The 19,582-nt window shown below is 43.0% G+C and overlaps 1 protein-coding gene across 1 annotated transcript in view; it reads left to right on the top strand.

Annotated features, from left to right (window-relative positions):
* LOC126108209 (ankyrin-3-like) overlaps positions 1-13,011 on the top strand; it is a 116,132-nt gene extending 103,121 nt beyond the window's left edge. Inside the window, exon 6 of the mRNA XM_049913445.1 lies at positions 12,318-13,011. Coding sequence (XP_049769402.1) covers positions 12,318-12,804 — 487 coding nt within the window. The 3' untranslated portion in view covers positions 12,805-13,011. The remainder of the gene's footprint in view (positions 1-12,317) is intronic.
* Positions 13,012-19,582: the final 6,571 nt, after the last annotated feature.

The following is a 19,582-nucleotide window of genomic DNA, read 5'->3' on the forward strand; positions in this document are numbered from 1 at the left end:
GTGTAGCAAAGTAGCTTAAATCACTTAATAAAGGCAGGGCCTCCGATCCAGATTGTATGTCTGTCAGGTTCCTATCAGAATATGCTGTCACAAACGTTCCATGTTTAGCAATTACATACATCAGCTCGCTCACAGAAAGATCTGCACCTAAAGTCTGGAATATTGTTCTTTTCACACCAATACACAAAAAGGGAAATACGAGTAATCCGCTGAATTACACCCGACAACCCAAGATAAATTATTGTTGTTGAATAAGAGACAAGACATGGAAATTGAAAAATATTTCTGCATAAAAAGACTAATATAAAAAGAGGAGACAGCTTGCTTAAAAGTGACAGAGAAACATCAGCATGAGGAAATAAACTATTAAGAGCAGGAAATGAAACGTATTAAGACAATACTCGATAACTGAGTGAAAAGTTTGTTGAGAGTGAGTTAAGAAAACCAGCCTGGAGAGCAGATCGTGTGTAACATGGTAGTAATGTGAATAACAATGTACGGGGCGAAGAGAGCCAAGGCTTCCTTTTTTCTTCGGCATCAGACGGCTGTGGTGACTAGTAAGAGGTCCTACATAAATATAGGCTTTGGAAGACTAAAGGCGAGAACAGCTTTAAACAAAAATAGTTTACAGTCATAAATACACAGATTTAAAAGAATCACAAAACCAAAAACTTGTTAATATAGAACAGTGAAACGTCGGGAATACATTTGCCAGGGTAACATATTTAACTGATTAACATTGCAGGATCGCAAGTTAATATAAGTGCGAGATAAGCCACTAGAAACGTGAAATGCTGGTGCACTGGCAAAAGGTCGAATGCAGGCATGCAAAAATGTATGGATTGTGTTGCTCAAGTATCAGATATCAGTATTTGAAACGGAGTTCGATGCCTGATGCAGCTGGTTGGTCAGTACAGGGACGGTTAATGCTGTTGGTGAATGATGCTGGAGTTACTGTATGATGATGTCCCATATCTGCTCGACTGGAAACAGACCTGGTGATTGAGAATGCCAAGAGACTTATCAACACTCTATAGAGCACGTTGGGTTACAAGAGCGGTAAGTGAACGAGCGTTATCCTGTTGAAAAACTCCCCCTGGAATGCTGTTCGTTGATGGCAGCAGAACGGGTCGAATCACCAGATTGAAACAGACACGGTATGTGGGATAACCGTGAGAATGTTCCTGCTGTCATACGAAATCGCACCACAGACCATAACTCCAGGTGTTAACACACAGAAAGGCTGGTTGTAGGCCCACAACTAGCCTAATCAAAACATGACCAATACCGGCAGCGAGGCTGGTGGCTTGGGATCAGTGAAACGCATGCTACAGGGCACCTGGTTCGGAGCTGTCTTTAAAGTAACCGATTTGTAATACTTCATTGTGTTACTTGGTGACACCTGCTGCTCAAACTGCTGCTGGAGTTGCATTGCAATGCGCCAGAGTAATACGCAGAACACGATGGTATTCCCTCTCAGTAGTTCCACGTGGCCGTATGGAACCCAGTCTTCTTGCAACCGAATACTCTTCTAATCACCGCTGCCAGCAGGCGTGTATAGTGGGCACATTACTGTGAAATATTTCTGCATCACCGAAGGAACAACCAGCATCTCGTAGCCCCACTACAGACTTCGTTTAATCCCTATGAGATGTTGATAAATGCGTCTTTGTCCTCTCAAGGACATTTTTGCCCTACATCAACTCACTGCGTCCAATCTCAAAATGTAACTATTGCTCGAGCCTGTTACAGCGTATAGTTAAAGCAGGCTTCATTTGCTTCCACACAGTGGTGCTACTAGCACCACTCTTAAGCGACGTGACTGCCTCGAAAAGTCATCATCATTCAGATTTAGAAACACGCCAACCAACTTTCGTTTATGTCGCACTGCTTCTTCTTGGTGCTGCAATCCTTCATTGTATGTACTATTTCGAAAGTAAAGGACGTTGTTAACAATGATACTAAAATCTCAAAAAGTTCTTGAACGACTTACTTCACATTTTTATACGATACTCTAATAAACGTGTTTGCTTTTATATACCGATGGCTTAGGAGTGCGTCATTGACTAGTGATCAAAATTTTTAGTATCCCAGTTTTCAACACAGGCACTGCTTAACCTCTGAACAAAAATTAACAGCCGTGTCAGCAGAAGACGTCCAGCATAAGAAGTCGCCGTTTTCCTGACAAAGGCATTGTCAAATGGGGTGGAGGAACGACAGAGCTTCAGGGCATTCTCTTGCCCTTGGGGTGGGAAACTGATCTTAAAAGGGAGAAGAGTCAGTAATGATCAATGACGCGAGGATGCAGAAGGCAATGGAATCGAATAAATTAAAACCACATAACGTGTATCCATAGGACATACGTCGTTAACAGGGAAACTGTCTTGAAGCAATCTGCATTGAGAAAAGATTCCGGACAAGTTACCCTTTTGGATCTCTGGGAGTGGACTACCAAGGTCGAAGTGACCATGAAAACGAGACGGAATAATTTACAAAGGGATAACCTTCTACGACCTGGAGCTTTGAATTCAGAGGTTTGATAGTAATTGGAAAGCTAGGGAGTCTAAATACGCAGGTTCAAAGGCCCCAGTCTACATACGGTGGGGGTCATTGATGTGAAACAGAAGAAGGCTAAGGATTTGTCATAAGACACATTGGGGTAATATCAACAGTAACAGAAAATTGTGTCATGGGTGTAGGAATCGTTATGTATAAGAAGTAGGAGAGAGAGAGTGGGCTACTGGGAACAGCTCTATGCCAAATTTTTTCTCACCAGATTCGAAATCAAACGAACGCCGACAACGATAGTCAGATACACATGGCAACGACACAAGGAAAAGGAGAAAAGAGAGGAAATATGGAACTGAAATGCAGTTGCAGGGGAAAGAAAAGAAGAAAGGGTCATGGTGTATACAGGCTTGGCATAGGGATGAGACAGGTGAAAGTCTAATTGATTTCTGCAATGGTAATAACGAATACTCTGTTCAGCAATCATGTGAGGAAAAAATAAACTTGGAAATGACCCAGAGACACTGGAAGATTCCAACTGGATTACATCATAGTCAGACAGAGATTCCGAAATCAGATATTGGAATGTAAGGCGTTCCCAGATGTAAACATAGATTTAATAATTATGAAGAGCAGAGTGAGGTTTAAGAGAGCCGACCAGAAGAATCAGTGTAGGAGGATGTAGCATACTGCAGTACTGAGAAATGAAACTTAAAGTTTACCAACGATGTGGATATTGCAGTAAGGAATATCACAGTGGGCTGTTCAGTTGAAGAAGAAAGTAAAATCGCAGACAGTGGACAGACGAACACAGATAGGGAAGGGAACTTCGAAGAAATATTCAGTAAGAAAATAAAATACAACTGATCGATGAAAGAAGAAAGTATAAAAATATTCAGAGAAAGGCAGGAAGACAGCTGCATTCACTAAGGTGGCAACAGTCGTGGGATACCTCCTGATATCATGTCAGACCTCGTTGTGCCCAGCCTATCGCAACAACTCGACGTGGCGGCGAACCAAGAAGTTGTTGGAAGCCCCCTGTACAAATAATATGCCATGCTGCCCCTATAGCCATCCACAACTGCTAAAGTGTTGCTGGTCCAGGATTTTGTACAGGAACTGACCTGTCGATTATGTCCCATAAATGATCGATGAAATTCACATTGAACGATCCAGGTGGCCAAACCATTTACTCGAGTGGTCCACAATCTTCCCCAGGCGAGTGGTGAACAGTTTTGGTCCACTTACATGATATCGTTATTTGAGAGCATGAAGTCCACAAATGGCTGAAAGTGGTCTCCAAGTAGCTAAACAAAACCGTCTGCATTCAATGATAGGCTCAGTTGTACCAGAGGACCCTGCCCATTCCATGTTAACAAAGCCCACGCCGTTATGGAGCCAACACCATTTTCCACAGTGCCTTGTTGGCAACTCGGGTCTGTAGCTTCGTGTGGTCAACGCCACACTCTAACACTACCGTCAGCTCTCACCAACTCAATCCGAGACTTACCTCACCAAGCCACGCTTTTTCACTCGTGTAGGATTCAACCAATATGGTCATGAGACCAGGAGCTGCAGGTGATAACGTACTGTTAGTAAATGCACTTGCATTGGTCATCTTTTGCCGCAGCCCACTGACGCCAAATTTTGCCGCACTTCCGAACTGATACGCTGGTAGTACATTCTACATTGATTTCTGCGGTTATTTGACGCAGTGTAGCTTGTCTCTTGCACTGACCAACCTATGTACAAGCCGCTGCTTTAGGTCGCTATCTGAAGGCTGTCAGCCACAGCATTGACCGTGGTGGCAGGTAATGCCTGAAATTTTGTATTCTCGGCACACTCTTGACACTGTGGATCTTGGAACACTGTATTCCCTAACGATTCCGAAATGTAATGTCTCGCGTCTAGCTTCAACTACCTTTCGGTGTGAAAAATCTGTTAATTCTCGCTGTGTGGGCATATGGCCACAATCACGTCGGAAACTTTTCACATGAATCACCTGATTACATACGATAGCTCCGCCAATGCACTGCCCTTTCATATCTTGTGTACACGATACTACCACTATCTTCGTATGTGCACATCACTTTTGCACAACTTGTCACCTCGATGTAAGTCATTTAGGAATGACATAAGTACCATGTTCTAGGTATCCAAGGCTAAATAATTGCAGAAAACGTAAGACAAAACTTTAAACAAACAGTCGTAAGAAGGACTGACACAGAATACAGAAAAGTCAAAACAATAATTACCATGGGAATTCCATTCCCAACGTCAGAAGAGAGAGCAGATAAATGGAAAGATCACATTGACAGCCTCTATGAAGGAGGAACTTTTCTGATGACATGGAAGAGGAAGCAATCTGTGTTGGCGTGGAAGATATAGAGGATGTACTGTTAGAGGCAATATTTAAAAGAACTCTGGTCGATTTGATAACAAATAAAGCTAAAAGGATACATAAAATTTAATCATGACTACTGAGTTCATAGGGGAAAGTGGCACCCCAACGACTGTCCAAGTTCGAGTCTAGAATCTATGAGACTGGCAATGTACCGTCACACTTTCAGAAAAAAATCATCTACGTATTTCCAAAGGTAACAAGGGCAGATAATTGTGAAAACAACAGCACAATCGTCTTTGGAACTCATACATCCGAGCTGCTGATGAGAATGATATAAATAAGAATGGAACAGAAAATTGAGAAACTGTCAGATGACGGTCAGTTTGGCTTTAGGAGAGGTAAAGGCGCCAGAGAGGCAGTTCGAAAGTTGTACTTGATAATGGAAGCAAGTCTGACGAAAAGTCAAAATACAGTCAAAATTTTTTTTCCCTAGAAAAAGCATTAGACAATATAAAATTCTGCAGGATCTTCGAAAGTCTTACATAAATATAAGTAAGTTACAGGGAAATACAGGTAGGTTACTATATGTACAAGAACGAAGAGGGAAGACTACGGGAAAATAAAGAACAAAGTGCTCAGATTAACAGTGTGTAAGACAGGATGCAGTCGTTTCCCCTACTATTCAATCTACTCATCGAAGAAGCTATGATGGAAATATAATAAAGGTTCAAGTGTGGGATTCAGATTAACAGTGAAAGGATGCCAAAGAAAAAATTTGTTGATGGCATTGCTGTTCTCAGTGAAAGTGAAGAATTACGGGATCTGTTGAATTGAATGGAGAGTCTGATGAGTAAGGAATATTAATTGAGAATGAACCACTGAAATAAATTTATAATGAGAAGTAGCAGATATTGGAATTTTTTACATTGAAATTGGTGGTCATGATGTAGACGATATCAAGGAATTCTAGAAGCAAAATAACCCATGATATACAAAACAAGAAGGACATAAAAAGCATACTAGCAAGGGCAAAATTGGTACAACTAGCCAACATATATCTACTACTATGAAACAGAGGTCGTAATTTGAGGAAGAAATTTATGAGAATCTATGTTAAGAGAACTACTTTGTATGATACTGAATCGTAGACAGTGGCAAAACACCGTGACTGAGGAGACTACGAGCGTCTGAGATGTGGTGCTAGAGAAAAGTGTTGAAAATTAGGTGGACATGTTGGATATGGAATGAGGGGATACTTTGCAGAATTAGTGACATGGGGAAAGACTGACAAGACGAAGTGGATGTAAAAACTGAAGAGAAAGACAGATTGGCTTACATCCAGCAGTTAATTGAGCATGTAGTGTGTAACTGTTATTTTGAGATGAAGGTTGGTGCAAGAGAGGAATTCATGGCAGGCCACATCAAACCAATTAGATAACTTCAGGCTAAAACAATTTCATTTGACAGATTAATAGAATTTATTTGTACTTAATTGTCTTTAGTTCACAAAGAAAGTTTTACATGTTATTCCTGAGGCTACAACACACAGTTTGTAACATCAAAATGTACGTGTTGCTGCCACTTGCAAATAACATGGCCCGTTTCTCAGTAGACATTCAGTTACGTTGACAGTTTCTGGACACTCATTAGTGAACATTAATAAGGGATGTGTCAAAGTTCATCTCTATGAAGGCTTTGACTCTGCTGAGGAAACTTTCAGTAATGGGTCTGAACTTCAGTGGAAAAATTAGAAACCATCCTTCCTCAACGTTGGACTCTTCAATCTGCAGCGAAGTCAGCTTCTACTCATCCCAAAGCAGTTACATTGATTCAGCTCGGAATTCATGGCAGAATAGTACATTCATGGAATGTTGTTGTCCACAAACTCTCACGTGACAGATAATGATTTATTACAAGGAGCACTGTCTTGCTAATACACACAATGATACTGTATTGTATGCAGTACATTAAGCTGGAAAACGTGATTCATATACTGTCGAATTTAGTGTTCTCTTAGGCTCAATAGGGAAATAATGACATAGCCATGGATATACCCCATAATGTAACGCCATCTCCTCACTCCTTCACTTTTGGCATTACACAAAATGGCAGGTAATAGTCATCAACCAAAGACATAACCTTCCATCGGACTGCCACAGGTGGTTCATCTGTCTGGACCATTCGTTTCCACTCATCCATCGTCCAGAGGCGTCACGCTTTACACCAGCGTAAGTGTTGCTTAGCACTGACTGCAGATATGTGTGGCTCATTGGGGGGGGGGGGGGGACTACTCGACCATTTTACCCCCTTCTTTTTACCTCCCTGTGCACAGTCGTTGTGCTGGCTGCAGTGCTTCATGCGATTTTTTACAACGACCCTCCATGAAGCTCCATGGTACCTATTGGTCGGTACATGGATCCGCCTCTTCTACCTTTTGCTATAGTTGTTCGTTTGCATTTCAACTTCACAAGGGCTACTGTGTAAGGGTCAAAATATTACTGGTACATTTGTTACCCAGGCCCACATTCGAAATTACTGAACCTCCCTGATGGACCCATTCTGCTAATTCTGGTTCTCTGCTGACAACACATGTGTCTCTGCCACCTTTTATACTGGCGGATCGTCCTTTAATCACATTTGTTGGTCAGTCACACATTAGATAGAGGTGTTTAGATAGTTTTGATCCTATTTTGTAGCTTGTCCCCAATGTTATTCAACCTGTATATTGAGCAAGTGGTACAGGAAACAAAAGAAATATTTGGAGTAGGAATTAAAAGAAATAAAAAGATTGACATTTGCTGATGACACTGTAATTCTGTCAGGGACGGAAAATGACCTACAAGAGCAGTTGAACAGAATGGACAATGTCTTGAAAAGAGGATATAAGATGAACATCAACAAAAGCAAAACGAGGATAATGGAATATAGCCAAGTTAAATTAAGTGATGCTGAGGGAATTAGATTACGAAATGAAACGCTTAAAGTAGTAAATGAGTTTTGCTATATGGGGAGCAAAATAACTGATGATGGTCGAAACAGATATGATATAAACTGTAGACTGGCAATCGGAAGGAAAGAGTTTCTGAAGAAGAGAAATCTGGTAACGGCGAGTATAGATTTAAATGTCAGGAAGTCGTTTCTGAAAGTATTTGTATGCCATGTAGCTATGAATGCAAGTGACACTTGGACGATAAACAGTCTACACAAGAAGGGAATAGAAGCTTTCGAAATGTGGTGCTACAGAAGAATGCAGTGGATTAGGTGGGTATATAATATAACTGATGAGAAGGTACTGAACAGAATTGGGGAGAAGAGGAATTTGTGACACAACTCGAAGCAGGGATTGGTTGCTAGGACATGTTCTGAGGCATCAAGGGATAACAAATTTAGTACTGGAAGGCAGTGTGGAGGCTAAAAATCTTAATCAGAGACCAAGAAATGAATACACAAAACAGATTCAGAAGGATGTAGCTTGCAGTTGTTACTTGTAGATCAATAAGCTTGCACCCGGTAGAGTAGCATGGAGAGCTGCATCAAAGCTGTCTCTGGACTGAAGACCGCAAGAACCTCAAAAGTTTATGTAAATGCTGTCAGGTCTTTAGTGTGTTCACGCAGCCAAGATCCAGATTGTCTAGTAATTTGAATCGTATGAAAAGCGCATGAAGTTCGATGTACACTGGTGTCCAAAATTAAAGCAACAAACTGAAATTTTGCGAGGTTGCGTTTATTTTGCCATAAAAAGTACAAACAGATGATAGTGAAGTAAGAAAAAATGTTAAGAACAAAGAACATAAACAACTACAAAATTCATAAAGGTAGATAAAAATGTTCTTCGTTTTTTCCAACTTAACAGATTTGCAGACACAATCCAACAACTGGATAATGTGCTCAGCATAGGCTGTGACCACCTCTGGCTCATACAACCCTGACATCGACAGGGCAAGCTGTGAATGATGTCATCGATCTCACGTGGAGGCAATAACTCCATTCCTCCTGCAGAGCTACTCTCAAGTCTTATGGAATTGTTGGTGGATGCTTGTGTGATGCAACCCATCTCACTACTACATATATTTCGTATGCGTACTACAAACAATTTACAGTATGACAATGCTAATTTATAAAATAAAGTTCATGGAAAACTATATACAGTATAATAAAATTTTATACAGTCTTTGTTTCACATGTCATTCTTCCAGAAGTCCACATATGCCCTCGCTAATTTGCTGCACGCCATCAGGTCTTGGGCCGTGCACGCTCTTGGATGGTTTAGTAACGGACACTGAAGCAGGTGGTTCATCGTCTGGATGTTCCCACACGGACACAAAGCACTTTCACTAATTCCCCACTTTTGCAGAGTTCTGTTACATCTGTCCATTCCTGAACATAGCCTGTTCAGGGTTTTCCATCTCTCCCACACAAGTTCGCACCTGATGGCAGCACTTGCTCAGAATCGTGTGCATATTCTTGTTGTTCCTGCCACAGTCTTTTTCTAGAAGTTATTGGTGAACCTGTGAGCGGTTCAGGTCAGTGGAGAAAACTACTTCTTGACGTAAGGCGTTTTGGTACCATTTGGTACCCATGGAGCAGATGACGTTGATTTTGAACCAGTTCTGTTCGTTCAATTCTGCTCTGTATTGAACGTCGGACATTTGGCGGAGCAATTCCTGACAAGCAGTATAGGTGTTCTACTCTTGTTGGCTTAAGACATCCAGTAATATGTCTACACATCTGGTTCAGGACAGTGTCCAGCTTGCAAACTCAGCAGCAGAGTAACAGAGAGCCATGGGGGTGGTGCAGAAAACTTTTGGATTAGATCGACATTTTGATGTTGTTAGCTTGCCAAGTAAGTTATTCCGTGATTGGATTTCTGCCCTGCTCTTCTCAATGTGCCACTTCAATGACAGTGTCCTATCAAGAGTAACTCCCAAGTACACTGGGAGAGGGCAGTGTGTTAATCTTGTGCCATTCCATCAAACATTCAGTCCTTGTTTCGCCTCTCTGTTGTTAAGATGGAATAGGCAAGTCTGGGTGCTACTTGGATTGGGTTTCAACTGATTTTCATTGTAATAGTTGGTGAGATTTTCCAGGTTCTCAGTTGGTATTTCCTCAATATCCTTGTAGTTTTATGCCTGAGCTGCTATTGCCCTATCATCAGCATAAATGAATGATCTTGACCAGGGACTAATAGGCTGCTCATTTGTATAAATATTGAATAACATGGGGGCAAGAACACTGCCCTAGGGGAGCCCATCTTTTTGTAGTCTCCATCTGCTCTTGTTACCTTGGAACTCAACAAAATATCTTCTGTTAAATAGAACTGATTTGAGTACAGCAGTCAATTGAGGGCTTTTTGTTGTTTTTTTCACTTTTGCAATGAGATTTCTGAGGTTGATGGTATCATATGCTTCCATAAAATCTATAAACACCGTCCACGTAGTAAGTCTTTTCTCAAACCCATCTCCAATATAGTGGGTTAGGCTGAGAGCTTGACTGGTACAAGATTTGCCCGGCTGAAATCCTGCTTGCTCTTTTATTAGGGTGCCCTCAGTAAGCTCTTTGAATCTGCTTAGTATCAAACAGTTTGTGTGTTGTGCACAACAGAGAGATTGGCCAATAACTCTTAGGATCTTCTGGGTCTTTACCAGGCTTAAGAATTGCAGTTATTTTTGCCTGTCTCTATATTTCAGGAATTCGTCCAGTTGCCCAACAGCAGTTCATAAACTCCAACAGCCACAATTTAGAGCGAACACCAAGATGTGTCATCTGTTCATTTTCAATATCATCTAGGCCTGCGGCCTTACCAGTCTTTAAACTTTTGATTGCTTCTTTCAGTTCTGATATTGTAAATGTATGATCGAGTGTATCATTATTTTCTTCTTGGAAAGCATGTAGTCTACTCGTATGCCCTTTCTTCAGTCTGTGTTTCGCTTTACCGTTTTTCTGCAGTTGGGAGGCTATTTGGTTTTCAGTACTGCCAGCAAAGTCTGGTGTACCTGCAGGTATACCATCTAATTTTTGAGCAGTCTCTACGCTTTCCGACTACTGTGAGTCATGTTAATGCTTTCTACAGTGTATTAGCACTTCTGTCTTCTATTTTCAATCATTGTTGTTATGACTTCTTCGCCTGCCTCCATTGTTTATGGGGAGAATGGGTTGGCGTCATAAAGACCTCAATACGTTTCGTATTTCTCTTTTGTCTCTTCGCTGTAGCCTTGAATGTACGATTTCCTACATCCTCTCGTGTACTCTGCCGTGCACAGTATTTTAAAGCTTTAACAAACTCACTGAAGTTTTCTGGTAGAGGTGTGTATCCGCGATATGCTGTATGGGATTCAAATTGGGAGATCGAACTCAGCATCCCTCTCTATGGGGCATACCTCTATCGTCCATCAATACGAAGTGGTAGGCCACAGCACCCCGCAACGACGGCATATGAGGTTCCAAGATCTCGCCACGATACCTGACCGGAGTTAAGCCTTGCCAATTCACCCATACAATGTTATGTAGAGCTGTTCAGGTAGTCCACGTAATCGCTGAGGACACCATTAAAGAACGTCCCTGACATCAGTCTCTTTTGCACGACATTTGGGTCACGAAATCCTGTTACACATTCCCTCCATATAAAAATCCGCCGAGAATCACTCTCCAGACCATTTTGGGACTCACGTGTGAAGATAACATTGGCCCACTGTTGGGCCATTCGGTGGGATGTTGACGACTTCACTCTACACATTTCTTTCTGTGAAGTGTCAGAGGTACATAAACCACGGGCCCCTGACAATAAGTGGCACTCTGGTGAGATCTTCTGTATAACGTTTGCCTAGATACAACACATCCACTGCATCCTGCGAGGTGAGGTGCCAGTTGCCGTGCAGTAGTGAGGCAGTACCGTGATGCCCTTTCAACGAAATAACGGTCCTCCCTTTCTCGTATCACATGTGGTCTGCCCTCGTATTCGAGATACAGTTTCTGTCTCTACGAACAGTCGCCACATCTGAGAAACAACAGTGCGATTCACATTAAGCCATCGGGCCACATCAGGTTGTGACTCTCCTCCTCCCATTCTTCCTACGGCCCTCCACTGCGGAGAGCCTGGAATGCGTCTTCTCTGTACCATACGGCACCATCTGTGTCTACAGCGATTGCAGATGTGGAAGTACCCAGCCACCACTACCCCATTGCTAGCTGCACTGACTTCGTCGTGGGCGTGGTTGTCCATTGACTGGAATGCTAACTTCCGTGTAGAACACGGTTGTGCAGACATCTGTTGACAGTTTGCATGATTACATCGTGAATTGGACACAGGACGGGAAATCGCAGTTAGAAGCTTTAATTTTGGACACTAGTGCATTGCGATAACTTTCTTGACCTTTAGGGACTCATCACAGTTCTGTTTCTGCCGTAGTGTTTCGTCCTCGGGCGTGTGTGTTTGGAGCAATTTGTAAATATTCTCCTTTTGTTGCAGGGATTTTTCTGGAGAAGAGAAGGGCAAGATGCTGATTGCGGCAGCTAAGGAGGGGTCAGTGAGCAAGGTGCGAACGTTGCTGACAGTGGGGGCGGACGTGGGGGCGAAGGATGAGAACCAGCAGAACGCACTGCACTGGGCAGCAGCCAAGGGACACGTGGAGGTGGCGAGGCGTCTGCTGGAGGATGGAGCTAATGTAAACGCCAGGGACCGCTGGCGGAACACGCCTCTGCATCAGGCTGCATGGAAAGGCCACGCACCCGTGGTGCGGCTGCTGGCAGCATCCTCTGCCGACCGGAACGCCAGGGATGACGCAGGGAACACGCCACTGCACGATGCGGCACGGCGTGGCCACCCAGACGTGGCGACTGCACTACTGGAGGCAGGGGCCGACAGAGAAGTCAGGAATGACGATGGGGACACGCCGCTGGACCTAGCCAAGCGGAACAAACACCAGCGGCTCGTAGACATCCTAGGATCAAGCTAAATATAGTGCAAACGACTCTAAAGTAAAATAAAAAAAGCCTTCTATGTGACCTTTGTTACCTATAAAATAAAGACTACAGAAAAGTTTATCCTGCAGCCTTGGTTTGCACCCATATTTACATAGTACATACAACGACTCAAGTACCATTACACCAAGAGTGCTTATAGACTACTATAAGTTCAAAGAGGGACTCTCCTTTTGCTGAAAACAAACTGAATAAATCTCGATTACAATATTTTTTTTACTGAAAAGTACTTTTTAGGTGCACGTTTGGTGCTATGTGGAACTTATATAAAACTCTTAGGAATTTCCTTATATCCAGATTGCTGACACATAAGCTCTGCACTTAAAATACATCTTCATTTGAGATCTTTCACTGAATTTACTTCTGTACCTAATGTACTGACAGTCCAGCAACTTGTGTCTGCAGTTAAAAAGTTGTATTATTACCAGTACAACACATTAGTTCCGATTCCAGACTGAATTTGGTTGTATACTGCCAAGCTGTCGAATACCAGTGGCCTAGGAAATCTCCTTCTCGGATCACTAGACAATAGTTCTAGCAAATTATAATAAAGAGTTTCATTACGAAATGAATCAATGACAATACTTAACTCTGACAATAACAAAGAAGTGCTGCAAGCAACGGGCGACATGCAAGAAAGAAGTCTCTTCAGTATACACAATTCCCAAGTCACTGGTCTTGATGTGACTAATCTCTGATGTAGAAGTGGCCGCAATAAGCTGGGAGTGGCGCGCATGTTATCTTCCCCTGAAGGCCGCAGCTGTCGCATTGTCGTCCTGGACAGAGATCGGTCAGCGTGATATTGGGTGACGTCTTCTACACAGGCCTGTCTGCTCCCTAGTTCCCGACAAGTGTGCAGGCGCTTGACTTTACGCTATAACATTCCTCCCCCAAAAACGACGGACCGTCGTCGTATAAGGAGCGCTACAACGGGAAGGAAGGCAGGAGTGTGGACTGTAAACTTTGGCTGCAGCGGACGTCACGCTTCCAGTTGTAGCCCGCCATCTGGCCTGCGCTCAGGTGGAAACGTCCTCCGGAAAACGCACAGAATGGCACGCATCCAACTCCTGAGACCCATAACCAGATCCAGAAGCCGCAAACTGCTGCGGTGTTGGCGGGTCCAGCTCCATCGGTAGGATGAGAGGAGGCGAAGGGGGCGACGCCTCCGTCTCCACGGGGTCGTCCCGCGGTGTCGTCACGACACCCTTTGACAGCTGCTGTGGCCACACTGTCTCGGGATCTTTGAATCTGGGGGAAGAGATACACAAGGATCACTGTGCACATTACAGTGGCGAATTTGATCCTGATGTCGGCGCTGCAATCCGTCTGGGCCTGAAATGCGATACACGCAAGAACCAAGACGACGAACGATCTCGCCTCGCGCCCACCATCTGCGTCCATACTTCGACACTGGATATTGAGGATGGTGGAGCAGGTGGAGCAGTGTCCACCAGCGATGGTCCATCTTGTGGATGCGAACGATAGGAGGTGAGAAACCGTTGCTATAAGCGTATACCACAAGCAACCTAAAAGATCCCACAAAATCTATGTGCACACGTTGCCAAGGTGATTGCAACTTAAGCCAAGAAGAGAATTTTTATGGTGAAGCAGACCGAATTTCCTCACATGCGTGACGCTGTTCTATTTGGCTGTCTGTACCCTTCCAAGTATAGTCATGATGCGCTAACTGTTTCGTAATAATCCCACAGTGTCAGTCCACTGTCTTTTTGAACAAGAATCACCCCTCGCTTTATAGCGAGGCTATGTCGACGTGCAAAGTATTGGCGCACTAAGAAGTTCTTAATGCTATACTATGAGCGAGGCAAAATTGTGAGAATGTAGTTTAGCAGAATGTCTAAATCTGAATCAGCTTCCGTGGCCTGTGCAATTTTCCTCTTGTTCGGGAGAAAAGGTTGAAGCAATTCAGAATCCTGACCATCGATGTGACAACAAGATCCTGCAGAAGCGTGAAAGTCTGTATCAGGGTCAATCGGAAGACGTGAAAATGCGTCCACATTACCACGTTGATCTGTCATAAGATTTACAAACTCATACTGATACTGAGACACCAACAAAGCCCATCATTGCAATTTTTGGCCAGTAGGTACAACGACTGCAAAGGCTTGTGATACGTTACTAAGTAGAATTTCATGCCATACAAATAGTGGTGGAATTTGGTAATAGCCGGTGCCCCTCTCTCTATTTGTGAAAAATTACACTGAGTTTTGGAAAACACTTTTGATGTGAATGCAACAGGCCTATCTTTATCACCAAATCTATGTGAAAGAACTGCACCGAGTCCATAAGAGGAAGCGTCAACTGGCAACACAGTTGATTTGTCAGGATCAAAGTGAACTAAGCATCGATCACTGAGCAACGCATCTTTAAGTTCTCGAAAAGCTACTTGTCACTCATTTGTTGAAACAAAGTGGACATTCCTGCCACGCAAGCGGTTCTGCAGCATTCGGTATTAACCGAAAATAATAGGTCATTTTCCCTAGGACTGACTGCAATTCTGTGACATTGCAAGGAACTGGCAGGTCTCATATGACTAACAAATGCTACTGAAGAGGATGTAAACCTTGACTGTTTGTGTCATGACCAACATAATGTAACTCAGGTTTAAAAAAAAAAATCACACTTGTCCCATCTACACTTCAGTCCTGCATCAGGTAACAAACAAAGCACGCAAATTTGCAGTGTGTTCTTCAGGTGTACAACCTGCTACAACAATATTGTCTAAATAGTTTGAACAGTTTGGCACTTGAGCAGTCAGCAGTTCCTAATAACATTGTAAAACATCATGTGTAGAAGCACTGCCATAAGACAAACGCACATATTTAAACAAGCCCTAATGAGTGTTCACTATACACACTTTTCGAGATTCTTCATCGAGCGTTGTTTGAAGACACGCATGACACAAATCAATTTTTGAAGAGTAGCGACCAGCGCCTAATCCATCCAAGAGATCCTCTGAGCGAGGTAAGGAGTAAGTATGGATCACAGTTTGTGGGTTGAACATGTACTTGAAGTCGAGGCAGAGGCGAATACGACCTGAAAGTTTGGAAGAAAAACCAATGGAATTGCCCATTGACTAGCTTGTATGCGAACAATAGCTCTGCTAGCTTGCAATTCTTTATTTCCAGCGGCTATTTCGCCCAGTAATGCAATAGGAACAGTTCTAGCCCGGTAAAATTTCGGTTGACCATTGTCATTGAGAGTAGACTAATATGTGGAACAAAACTGTTAGCCTTGCCGAAACGTTCAGAAAAGAGTTAACGGAATTCTTTTAGCAAACTAGCTACACTGTCTTTAGCAGTGAATGCATTGACTGCCAACACATTCTACTGAATTTGAAAGCCAAACAAATCAAATGAATCAAGGCCAAATAAATTCTCACAATCGCATGACTGTACCACAGTGAAAGTTAAAGTTCACTAATGTGAGCGATACATGGCAGGCAAAGTACATTTTCTGAGAATGGGAATGGCTCGTCTGTTATAAGCTATCAGGTACATGCTAGGTTTATACAGGCGTGGGGAACCTAAAAGTTACGATTCAGCGATGTTACTGAGGCACTTGTGTACAACTGAAATTTCACATGTTTTCCACTAGTGTGCAAATGAACAATAAGTTTGCCCACAAACTTTTTGTGCGCACTGAAGAAACCATTCGCTTGCTAGTTATGCTGATGCCTGCAGCAGGCTTTGACTACACTGCATTGATTACACGGGCCTTGTGACTACAATTTCGTTTATGTTTCCTCTATTGCATACATATGAATTGTACATTACCTTTCTTCCCCAAGCATAACACAGTGATTGTGTAGACAGGCAGTCTTGGCGGCTGTGAATAGCACCAGGGACATGACTTCACTCTGTATGCCTGTGTAGAGAGCTGTTTACATGGCGTGGCGCTCGCAAGTGGATGCTGCCTAATGGGCCTGTCTGGAGCAAGGGACTCAAAAATGGTTCAAATGGCTCTGAGCACTATGGGACTTCTGAGGTCATCAGTCCCCGAGAACTTAGAACTGTGCAAACCTAACTAACCTAAGGACACCACACACATCCATGCCAGAGGTAGGATTCGAACCTGCGACCATAGCGGTCGCGAGGTTCCAGGATGTAGCGCCTAGAACCGCTCAGCCACTCTGGCCGGCTAAGGGACTCAACCTGACGGATTGACGGCTGCTTAAATTTATCAGCCGACATGGCACCCTAATTGTGCTGATATAGTATTTGCACTACTTGCTGAATTGATGGATCAGACAGTTTCAAAGTCTGTTCACTAAGTGTGACATCAGTTACATTGTACACGATCGCATCACTTGACATAACATCTGAATATAAAGCACCACAAGCACTTTTGAATTAGCATTTCCTCGTCACACCATGCAAATCTGTTACCCACTCACAGTAAGTTTGTTCTGACCGTTTCTAGCAACGAAAGAATTGATATCTAGCTGCTACCACATTTACTTGTTGGTCTTAACAGTTAATTAGTGAATCTACAGCCTTGTCATAGGAAAGTTCACTCAGAGTTGCGGTAGGGAATAATTTCTGAATGAGACGAAACACAGTACTTTCTACTGTTGGTAAGAAATAATGAGGTTCCAGAGTACCTGGTATGTTGTGACCAATTATGTGGGCTTCAAACTGTTGCAGCCACTCGAGCCATTCGTCTTGTTGTTAATTAAACTGGCGGAAAGGCAGTACGGCACTAGGAGCTAGAGGTGTGGTATTTTGCGCTTCGTTAGTGGCTTGAGCGCTGAATAGCTGCTGTACTGTACTCAGTAGAATTGCGATTTGCTGGCTCTGAAACTGAAACATCTGTGCCAGCTGCGTTGCATATATCGCAAGCAGCTGTGCCGCTGAACCAAGGGGTGGGAGAAGTGGGTTGTTCGATTTGAAAGAGAGAACTGCAATAAACAGACAAGGCAAGCAATTAAAATAAGTACAGAAGCAAAGAAAATCTCCGCAACGCCCACCTGGAAACACTGATTAGCGAAAACAATATGAGAGAAACTATTAACCCTGTGGTGCGTGAATTTCACTGTAATGGACAACTTATAATGGTCAATTTTCTGCCATTTTCAATCAGTCATGCGGCTGCAAATGCATGCAGAGCACAACACCAGTAGGGACTGACGACTGCAGTGAACTGGATGCATTAGCAGCCTCAGGAATGATTGAAAATGCCGATGAAGCGACCATTAACAGCTGTCCACTGTAGTGGGCGCTATGCGTCACAGGGTTAAAGCAAGTAAACACACCCTTGCAAAGAAAAGCGCCAGTAAAATAGAAAAGGAAATCCGTGGCCGTCAGGGACTGTGTTCTTTTTAATACTCATCGCCAATGTTGTATCATGCCTAGATGCCCAATATATTGTGCCTAGGAAACCTGCTTCTCGGATCGCTAAACAGCAGTTCAAGCAAATAGTATTAAAGTGTTTTATTACAAAATGAACGAATGGCAACACTTAACTTTGACAATAACACAGAAGTATTGCAAGAAAAGGGCGACATGCAAACAAAAAAATCTCTTCAGTATATACAATTCCTAAGTCGCTGGTCTTGAAGTGGCTAATCTTGACGCTGTTGTAGAAGTGGTCGCGACCAGTCGGGACCTACCCTTATGTTTTCTTCGCTCACAGGCCGCTGCTGTCGCGTTGTCGTCTTAGAGAGGTGTCAGTCAGCGTGCTATTTGCAGACGTCTTCTTCACAGCCCTCTCTATTCTCACGTTCCCGACTGGCGAGCCGGCACTTGACTTTACACTGGAACTAATTGACTCATGTATGTGTGTAACAGATAGCTCAGAGATTAATCTGTATAACTACAGTGCGCCATCTGTAGCAATACTCAAACTATTTTATGTTCTAATCATTTGAAAAGTTTATCTTAAAGTAGAAAGAATTGTAGAATGACATAAAATCACAAGTAGAACACACAGCAGTAACACTCCACTTAGGAGATGTATTAGCACGTATCATGTAATATTGATCCCCCCTATCACATGACAGGAAGCTAGAGATATTTTTCCCTTTATCCACACTTTGCTTCTGTCCGTCTTCAGTGCATTTTCCTCTGTCAGGCATCACGTCTACAACGTGTCTGCAGGGGCCGTATTGCTACCAGCTGCACATCAGCCCTGGCCAGACAGCCGCCCCTGCCGACAGCGTCTCCACTGCCTCAGGCAGCGGGAAGTGTACATCTGAATGAGGAATTTGCATAAGCAATTCTGTCAGAAAATTTAACATGTGAGATAGTGCGTGAATGCCACTGCTCTCTCAAGGGGTAAAACCCGAAACCGCTCATAATATTCAAAAAATGGCTGCAAAGCTAAAGAGGTATTTGTTTACCTTCTGCCGAAACAGACAGTAGAAGATTACAGTCAACAGACTCAGTTCTCAAACAGCGGACTGCCAGTGACTGCCAGGTAATATCTAACAAGCTCCGATACAATGGCAATGTAATATAATACTCTTTGAGACTATCGGAAACCACGTTATATTCAGTAAAATATGAACACAGATCAATTTGGTTTAGAGTAAAGAAAGATGAAGGAGTGACCAGATGCACTAATACAGTCGTGAATGAATGACGGCGTATGTGGAAAATAAAATGAGTGTTTTCTTGATATTATCCTGTCAATTTTGCGACATCAAAGTACAACCGTCAAAAGAACTGAAGTTGCACTTCAGACAGAAGACAGACTGCCAACTATGAACACAAAACAGCAACACATAGTCCACAA

Source organism: Schistocerca cancellata, chromosome 11, assembly GCF_023864275.1.
Source record: "Schistocerca cancellata isolate TAMUIC-IGC-003103 chromosome 11, iqSchCanc2.1, whole genome shotgun sequence".
Lineage (NCBI taxonomy): Eukaryota > Metazoa > Arthropoda > Insecta > Orthoptera > Acrididae > Schistocerca > Schistocerca cancellata.